The 10,257-nt window shown below is 45.0% G+C and overlaps 1 protein-coding gene across 1 annotated transcript in view; it reads left to right on the forward strand.

Moving 5' to 3' along the window:
- LOC133365152 (uncharacterized) overlaps positions 1-10,257 on the forward strand; it is a 45,937-nt gene that overhangs the window by 29,996 nt on the left and 5,684 nt on the right. Inside the window, exons 14-16 of the mRNA XM_061586624.1 lie at positions 7,094-7,224; positions 8,444-8,584; positions 8,871-9,038. Coding sequence (XP_061442608.1) covers positions 7,094-7,224; positions 8,444-8,584; positions 8,871-9,038 — 440 coding nt within the window. The remainder of the gene's footprint in view (positions 1-7,093; positions 7,225-8,443; positions 8,585-8,870; positions 9,039-10,257) is intronic.

The following is a 10,257-nucleotide window of genomic DNA, read 5'->3' on the forward strand; positions in this document are numbered from 1 at the left end:
TGGATTTAATTTCAATTTGTTCGCCCTCATCCAGTCCATCACTGATGCCAGGCACTGGTTCAGGACCAGGACAGCTTCCTTGGCTTTAGGTGGAAAGGAGAAATAGAGTTGGGTGTCATCCGCATACTGATGACACTGAACCCCAAACCCTCGGACAACCTCACCCAGCGGTTTCATGTAGATGTTAAATAACATGGGGGACAAAACTGAGCCCTGAGGGACCCCATATGTCAACGGCCAAGGAGTTGAACAGGAATCCCCCAGCACCACTTTCTGGGTTCATCCCTCCAGGAAGGAGCCGAGCCACCGTAACACAGTGCCCCCAAGTCCCATCCCAGCAAGGCGGCCCAGAAGGATACCATGGTCGATGGTATCGAAAGCTGCTGAGAGGTCCAGTAGAACCAGCAGGGACACACTCCCCCTGTCCAGCTCTCTGTGTAGGTCATCCACCAAGGTGACCAAAGCCGTCTCTGTCCCGTAGCCGGGCCTGAAACCAGACTGAAATGGGTCAAGATAATCCGTTTCATCCAAGAATCTCTGGATACAGATAACTCTTTGGTTTGTAGAATAAGTCCTACCCCACTCTTTCAAGAAAGAATGTAATATTCTTTCCCTTTTTTCAGGGATTTCTTACCTGCTGTTCACGCTAAGATCCTAGGGTGGGTTACATAACTAAAATACCATTACAAAATAATTAAGAACATAAGAACATAAGAAGAGCCTGCTGGATCAGGCCAGTGGCCCATCTAGTCCAGCATCCTGTTCTCACAGTGGCCAACCAGGTGCCTGGGGGAAGCCCGCAAGCAGGACCCGAGTGCAAGAACACTCTCCCCTCCTGAGGCTTCCGGCAACTGGTTTTCAGAAGCATGCTGCCTCTGACTAGGGTGGCAGAGTACAGCCATCATGGCTAGTAGCCATTGATAGCCCTGTCCTCCATGAATTCGTCTAATCTTATTTTAAAGCCATCCAAGCTGGTAGCCACTACTGCATCTTGTGGGAGCAAATTCCATAGTTTAACTATGCGCTGAGTAAAGAAGTACTTCCTTTTGTCTGTCCTGAATCTTCCAACATTCAGCTTCTTTGAATGTTCATGAATTCTAGTATTATGAGAGAGGGAGTAAAACTTTTCTCTTTCCACTTTCTCAATGCCATGCATAATTTTATACACTTCTATCATGTCTCCTCTGACCTGCCTTTTCTCTAAACTAAAAAGCCCCAAATGCTGCAATCTTTCCTCATAAGGGAGTCACTCCATCCCCTTGATCATTCTGGTTGCCCTCTTCTGAACCTTTTCCAACTCTATAATATCCTTTTTGAGATGAGGCAACCAGAACTGTACGCAGTATTCCAAATGCGGCTGCACCATAGATTTATACAACGGCATTATGATATCGGCTGTTTTATTTTCAATACCTTTCCTAATTATTGCTAGCATAGAATTTGCCTTTTTCACAGCTGCCGCACACTGGGTCGACATTTTCATCGTGCTGTCCACTACAACCCCGAGGTCTCTCTCCTGGTCGGTCACCACCAGTTCAGACCCCATGAGCATATATGTGAAATTCAGATTTTTTGCTCCAATATGTATAATTTTACACTTCTTTATATTGAATTGCATTTGCCATTTTTCCGCCCATTCACTCAGTTTGGAGAGGTCTTTTTGTTGCTGCGTGAGCATTGTTGCGTGACAGCGAACGTTACTTTGGAGTTAAGTTGAGCAAGAAACATCACAGAGGCAATAGATCAAGTTAAGAGTCTTTACTGAGACATTAAGGCTTAAGGCATAGTTCCCCCCTTCTTCCCTCTTCAAAAGCAAAAGTAAGACAGACACAGACAGCACTCTAACATCAACAGTTAGACCTTTTCCCAAGCTGTTATCTCCCGTTACCATGACAACTGCTGGCCTTGGATGTCTGCTCTCTCAGGCCAGGCACAGCAGATAAGGCTGCTTCTCCAGACACTTCTTGTAACTTTCCAGACTTTCAGACTTGATGGAAAAACACTCAGTGACAGTACAGTACAATGGTCAACACTTTTTAGGGCTCGTCGCAATCCCTTTTTGTTTTAACAAACCTGAACAATTTAGTATTGTCAGCAAACTTGGCCACTTCACTGCTCACTCCTAATTCTAGGTCATTAATGAACAAGTTGAAAAGTACAGGTCCCAATACCGATCCTTGAGGGACTCCACTTTCTACAGCCTTCCATTGGGAGAACTGTCCATTTATTTCTACTCTCTGCTTTCTGCTTCTTAACCAATTCCTTATCCACAAGAGGACCTCTCCTATTATTCCATGACTGCTAAGCTTCCTCAGAAGTCTTTGGTGAGGTAGCTTGTCAAAAGCTTTTTGAAAGTCTAAGTACACTATGTCCACTGGATCACCTCTATCTATATGCTTGTTGACATTCTCAAAGAATTCCAATAGGTTACTGAGACAGGACTTTCCCTTGCAGAAGCCATGCTGGCTCTGCTTCAGCAAGGCTTGTTCTTCTATGTGCTTGGTTAATCTAGCTTTAATCATACTTTCTACCAGTTTTCCAGGGACAGAAGTTAAGCTAACTGGCCTGTAATTTCCAGGATCCCCCCTGGATCCTTTTTTGAAGATTGGTGTTACATTTGCCACTTTCCAGTCCTCAGGCATGGAGGAGGACCTGAGGGACAGTTACATATTTTAGTTAGCAGATCAGCAATTTCATATTTCAGTTCTTTGAGAACTCTCGGGTGGATGCCATCCGGGCCCGGTGATTTGTCAGTTTTTATATTGTCCATTAAGCCTAGAACTTCCTCTCTCGTTACCACTGTTTGTTTCAGTTCCTCAGAATCCCTTCCTGCAAATGTTAGTTCACGTTCAGGGATCTCCCTATATCTTCCACTGTGAAGACAGACGCAAAAAATTCATTTAGCTTCTCCGCAATCTCCTTATTGTTCTTTAGTACACCTTTGACTCCCTTATCATCCAAGGGTCCAATCGCCTCCCTAGATGGTCTCCTGCTTTGAATGTATTTATAGAATTTTTTGTTGTTGGTTTTTATGTTCTTAGCAATGTGCTCCTCAAATTCTTTTTTAGCATCCCTTATTGCATTTCTTTTGCCAGAGTTTGTGTTCCTTTTTATTTTCTTCATTCAGACAAGACTTCTATTTTCTGAAGGAAGACTTTTTTGCCTCTAAGAGCTTCCTTGACTTTGCTTGTTAACCATGCTGGCATCTTCTTGGCCCTGGTGGTACCTTTTCTGATCTGCGGTATGCACTCCAGTTGAGCTTCTAATATAGTGTTTTTAAACAACTTCCAAGCATTTTCTAGTGATGTGACCCTCTGGACTTTGTTTTTCAGCTTTCTTTTTACCAATCCCCTCATTTTTGTGACGTTTCCTCTTTTGAAGTCAAATGTGACCGTGTTGGATTTTCTTGGCAATTGGCCATTTACATGTATGTTTAATTTACTAGCACTATGGTCACTGCTCCCAATTGGTTCGACAACACTTACATCTCGCACCAGGTCCCGGTGCGGGACTGAGGATTGACTTAAACTGAGGATTAAGTCCAGGGTTGCCGTCCCTCTGGTCGGTTCCATGACCAACTGGTCTAGGGCATAGTCATTTATAATATCTAGAAATTTTGCTTCTTTGTTGTGACTGGAACACATATGCGGCCAGTCTATGTCTGGGTAGTTGAAGTCACCCGTTACTACCACATTTCCTAGTTTGGATGCTTCCTCAATTTCATATCTCATCTCCAGGTCTCCCTGAGCATTTTGATCAGGGGGACGATAGATCATTCCCAGTATTAAGTCCCTCCTGGGGCATGGTATCACCACCCACAACGATTCTGTGGAGGAGTCCGCCTCTTTTGGGGTTTTGAGCTTGCTGGATTCAATGCCTTCTTTCACGTATAGAGCTACACCGCCACCAATACAGCCTTCCCTGTCCTTCCGATATAGTTTATATCCAGGGATAACCGTATCCCACTGGTTTTCTCCATTCCGCCAGGTCTCCATTATGCTCACTATATCAATGCTCTCCTCTAAGACCAAGCACTCCAGTTCTCCCATCTTGGTTCAGAGGCTTCTAGCATTAGTGTACAGGCACTTGTAAGCAGTGTCTCTCTTCAAGTGTCTTTGGCACTTGTGGTTTGGCCTGTGGTAATTTTGCTCTTCTGAATTTATATCCTGTGCCCCTGCTCTCACAATGCCTACTTCTAGGCCTACCCCTTTTAAAATTTCATCATTTCTTTGGTCTTTATCCCGGGGGGAGGTTTATTCCGAACCGGACCTTCCTCAGCTCCTGTCGGGTTTCCCCCCTCAGTCAGTTTAAAAGCTGCTCTGCCACCTTTTTAATTTTAAGTGCCAGCAGTCTGGTTCCATTCTGCTTCAAGTGGTGCCCGTCCCTTTTGTACAGGCCCGGCTTGTCCCAAAATGTTCCCCAGTGCCTAACAAATCCAAACCCCTCCTCCTGACACCATTGTCTCATCCACGCATTGAGACTACAAAGCTGTGCCTGTCTGGCTGGTCCTGTGCGTGGAACCGGTAGCATTTCAGAGAAAGCCACCTTGGAGGTCCTGGCTTTCAGCATCCTACCTAGCAACCTAAATTTTGCTTCCAGGACCTCACGGCTGCATTTCCCCATGTTGTTGGTGCCAACGTGCACCACGACCACTGACTCCTCCCCAGCATTGTCTACCAAACTATCTAAACAACGGGCGATATCCTCAACCTTCGCACCAGGCAGGCAAATCACCTTGTGGTCTACACGCCCATCACACACCCCACTGTCTATGTTCCTAATGAACAACCATCAAGCCATAAAACAATAATAAAAGCATAAAACAGAGACAACTGAGACCATTTACAGTGTTTACTTCCAAAGGCCAGGGTAATAGGTACAACTTAAGTAGCTGATAAAATATCTTAAGTAGCTGACAAAATAACTTAAGTGTAGGTGCCAGACACACTTCCAGTTCTCTCAGTACAGGATGGTCATCATTGTTTTACCAGGCTCAGCTGATAAAAGGCCCTCCTAGCCATTGAGGTTACCTGAGCTTTCAGTGACAGAGCTGGGTCCATAAGCACCCCCAGACTGTGTACCTGCTCTTCAAGGAGAATGCCACCCTGTCCAAGGCAGGCAACTGACCAATTTCTCAGATATGGGAAGCACTTATCCACAATGCCTCCATCTTGCCAGGATTCAAGCTCAGCTTATTTTCCTTCATCCATCCCACGACTGCATCCAGGCACTGGTACAGGGCCTGCACAGCCTTTCCTGATTCAGATGGCATAGAGAAGTAGAGCTGAGTGTCGTCAGCATACTGATGACACCTTGCCACAAAACTCTTAATGACCACTGCCAGAGGTTTCATATAGATATTAAATAGCATTGGGGATAAGATGGTAGCCTGCGGCACCCCACAACACAGCTGTCAGGGAGCCGAAAGACAATCACCCAATGCTACTCTCTTGCTCCTGTAGGTAGACTGCAACCACTGTAACACGGTGCCAATTCGTATTCCATGGAGCTGATATTGAAAGCCACAAGGAGATCAAGAAGCAAGAGCAAGGTCGCACTCCCTCTGTCCTGCACTCTGTAATGTTCATCCATCATGGTGTGGAGAAACAGAGCTGGGTGTCATTCACATATTGATGAAACCTCATTCCAAAACTCCTGATGACATCTCCCTGCAGCTTCATCTTTCTAGATGTTAAACAGCAAAAAGGGATGTAAAGTGCCACAGGTTAATTCCCATGGCACAGAGTGATAGCCCTCTCCTAGCTACTCACTGGAAGCAACTCTGAAGGTAGGAGCAGAACCACCATAAAATGTTGCTCCCTATGTGCACCTCAGCAAGTTAGTCCAGGAGAACACTATGGTCAATGGTATCATTGAGAGTTTAAGGGAAATGAGCAGGGTTGCACTCCCTCTATCTCTCTCCTGGCTATACCTCTTCCCCATGGCTATACCTCCCTCTACCCATGATCACTGAAATTGGGGTGGCATCACCCATGTTCCTCCTTACTAAGACTCCTCTGAAACACCTTATATGGACCCAACAAGAGCTCACCAACAAAACCTACCTGAACCAGTTATCCCAGTAGGCCTCTGAAAGAATTGGAACAGGCAGACCCACTCAATACTTTAACATAGGGCACATCTACTCCCCCCCATCTCACATCCAGGGAGGGCCAGCCTTCTGCCAGTTGCAGACTCTCACTCTGAAGGCATCTGGTGACTTTCTCCTATTGTTCAGTTCACTGCACAGGCTTTCCCTCTGCGCAGGAAATACACATGCACCATACACCCTCCCCACTACCAATCTCCTCTAGATTGTTTTTTTTAAAAATAGAAGGGGTTAGCATCCTCACCCTCGGGACTTCGAAGGGACTCCCCAAGGGGCAACCTCACCGGCGGCAGATCCTCTGCCCAAGGGCAGCCAGGCTTTTATGCCACCTGACCCAGCCAGGAGTTGATGCAAGAGGCTGCAAGATTGACTACAGCCTCTCTCTGGAGTCACCATCAGGCAGGGTGTCCCAGTCCTTGCAGCACGTACCAGGGGGCAGCTTTCTCAAGAGATAGCAAGCCAGAGGAATGAGCAAGCAAGCGCTCAGATGCTCAGATACTCAGTCCCAGGGCAGGTCTTCTCCAGTCCCCCAGTGCTGCAGCTGTTCCCCAAAATAGCAATATTTAAAAATAGCAATATTTTGAAAGGAAATATTAAGAAAGATAATTCTAACGATATTGATACTTTAGAATCAGATTTTTGTTAAAAAAAATCTTTTTTGAAAATAGACACAGAAAATCACTACATAAAAATCCAATCTGCAATGATCAAGATTAAGCAAATTAATGCAAAATTTGGTACCAAATCTAAATGAGGAGGAATTCTAGCACAACCCTAAACTACATGTATATACAACATGCTGCAGGTGAAGATGTACTTATATAAATGATGTGTCTTTACATTTTATGGATTTAAATTTGCAGGAGCAGAGAAATCAGCACATTTAATGCTCAGCAAAACATCTTCACCCTTTCCCAGTATATGAATATTCTTCCATCCCTTCTTGGTACTAACTTTCTTTCATACAAGGCTTGTTTCTGTCAGGAGGTGGCAGCACCCCAAAGATCCACCTGGAGCAGGTTGGTGTAGAGGAAGGAGTCACAGAAGAGAACCCTTTCACAGTTGCAACATACAGAGCCAGGGACTTGGATGGGGCAACCCAAACACCCAGCCCAGTAAGTAATCCATGAGGATGTCAGATCTTGATTTGTGCCTGAATCTAAGTCCTCAAAAGACAGGGCAGATTTGATTTTGCCAGTAGCAGTGAGATGTTTTAAGTGTAATGTACATGAAGTGCTTATAAATGTAACAGGGGATCAAGAGTCTACAATAGCTCACATCCAGACTACGCAGCATGAAGTGTGCCCCCTCAATGTAGAATATTTTAATAATTGGCCATGGACTGCAGAGAATACATTATACATGCTAACAGTTTCCCTCCCCAGTCCCTAACACCTGCAAACAATTTTTAACTGCAAATACTATAGCTGTATGTTGCTGTTTGAAATGTAATTTGCATAAAGGCAGCTGTATGGTGATGTTCACCACATCAGTCCACCCTCCACCCCCATTTTATGGCTTGTGCCAGTGATACGAACTTTGCCACAGCTTTGTGGGCAGCCTTTTAATATGCATCTTGCATCCATGCAACTGTGTTTCAAATAGCAATCACATGGCTATTTGCATATAAAAACAGGCCCTTAGATATAAGGCCTGGGCCACAGTGCACCATTCTCAGTGCACCAATCCTGGTAAAAGTACAGATCCCCATTAAATCTAAAATGGAGAACTGTGGTTTAATGTCAGTTTACCAATCAGGCTCTTAAACCATGTGGAGAGAAGGGATAAGGGAAAGAACTATGAACTAGCAAACTGAAGCCTGGGTGAGGAAAAAAGCATAAAGTAAAGTATGAAAATCAATTGAAGATATTTCAGCTGAGTCTGGATGTTTTAATTACACAGTTTGTAACATTTCTTGTTGCAGAATATGGAGTTTATAGTCTAGACATCCTAAATACAATCCAGAAAGATTTCAGAGCATGGGTCGGTTGCCGTCTTTTTTTTTTTTTCCCTGGCCTGGGCCTGTAACGAATGTCTGATACGCTGATGAATATTTTCCCATCTCTAGCAGGAAAAGCTTCATCTGCTAACCTTTTGCTTAGCAATTGCTAAAGGCACAGCCCTGGCAGGGAAAAAAAAAGCCACCCCAGATGGCAAATATTTCATGTGTATACTTTATAACACTCAATGCAGTCTTGCAAAAAGCTTGAGCTGTATGGACAACTATTTATATTGCCCCAAGAAAACCAGAGATTGAAGATTTGTCTTTAGCGAGTGCTTATAGAAATATGGTATTTTAAATATGGACTGCATCCCTAGGCTACTCTCTTCCAGAGCCTGGTTGGTGAGCAGCACCAAGATACGAAGGTGAGGTTCTCTCAAGCCAAAGCCAGGAGTCAGTTTCCCCAGGAGCAACACCATCTCCTGATACAGCAGGAGCTTTTGAGAATGGAAGAGGAGTTGGCAGGTCAAGAGGTAAGATGCTGCTAGGGTTTGTGCTGGCAAGAGGCAGGTTTGCAGTCTGATGCTATCAGCTTCTTTTAGAGAGCTAAAAAATCATGTGTATGAGAGGGAACAAGAGGAAAACATACAGCAAGGGAGACCATGTGAGACGGGCTTTCCTGCCAATCACCCAATGATGGAAGCAGTTCCCACACTTAAAATGGTAGCTAAACAGATTTAAAACATCCATTTTATGTGCCTTACAGTTTGTAGTATTACAACAGCCTATCTGAAGGTACCTTCTCTTCCCAAATTCCAGCTTCCTCCAGGCCAGCATGAAGCTCTCCTCTGGCAGAAAGAAAAGTCTTTGTTGATTCTGCGCATGGAGGCATTGCAAAGAGAACAGGCAGAAGCAGAAAGGGATCTGGAGGAGCTGTACCAGGAACACCTACATGAAACAGAAACTCAGAAACAGCACATCCTGCAGGTTAAGAGAGTTGTCATTCCCCACTTCAATCTAATCCTAATCAAATTAGCCCTCCTTCCTTCAAAGATTTAACCCAGTTGCTGTTTGGAAGCCGTTGAGATAGAATGGGTAATCTTATAACTAGCTCATTTATTCCCTTATTTTGGAAGCACAATGGGAACCTTTAGTAGAGAAGGACCTCTAGTGGCATTATTGCACAGGTGCTTCACTTGATTGTGTGAGATAAATTGCAAGCAGCCCTCTCCAGCATGAAAACCATTATGCTCTGCAATCAAGATCAGCATAGCTGATAGCAACTTGCCTGTATGACTCAAACAGGGGCTTCCAATGGTATATTCCCCTAAAGATCCCAACAGGGATTTTTTTTTTTGAGCAGGAGCAAGACTGTTAGAAAAATCAAGCAGTCTTGATGCCCCATCCACATCTACTGTAGTCCCCAATGAGGTGTCCAGTGCAACGTCTGCTGCAACTTCTTGGGAATGGTTTCAGTTGATGTGGACTGATGATGTAGACAAGGTGCTTGCGTTGATGCGGCCAGCAACGTGTCCTCTCGACCCTTGCCCTTCTTGGCTTATTAAAATTTGCTGAGGGGGTTTGACCGAGTGGATCCAGGGTGTGGTCAACACATCATTGCGTGAGGGAGTGGTTCTAGCCTTGAAAAAGGTGGTGATCCGACCACTCCTGAAAAAGCCCACCCTGGACCCATTGGTTTGTGACAATTACTGACCGGTTGCAAATACCCCCTTTTTAGGGAAGGTGATTGAGAGGGTTGTGGCGCAGCAATTGCAAGTACTCTTGGATGAAACAGATTATCTTGACCCATCCCAGTCTGGGTTCAGTCCTGGTTATGGGACTGAATTGACCTTGGTCGCCCTGATGGATGACCTTTATCAGGAGAAGGACAGGGGAAGTGCAACCCTGTTATTCTTACTTGATCTCTCAGTGGCTTTTGATACCATTCACCATGGTATCCTTCTGGGCCGACATGGTGAGATGGGTATTGGAGGCACTGTTTTACAGTGGTTCTGATCCTATCTCCAAGCTGTTTCTCAGAGAATAGCATTGGGTGACTGTCTTTCGGCCCCGACAGTTGTGTGGTGGGGTGCCGCAGGGTACCATCTTGTCCCCGATGCTGTTTAACATCTATATGAAGCCCATGGAAGTGGTCATCAGGGGTTTGGGGGCAATGTGTCAGCAGTATGCTGACGATACCCAGCTC

Source organism: Rhineura floridana, chromosome 1, assembly GCF_030035675.1.
Source record: "Rhineura floridana isolate rRhiFlo1 chromosome 1, rRhiFlo1.hap2, whole genome shotgun sequence".
NCBI classification, from domain to species: domain Eukaryota; kingdom Metazoa; phylum Chordata; class Lepidosauria; order Squamata; family Rhineuridae; genus Rhineura; species Rhineura floridana.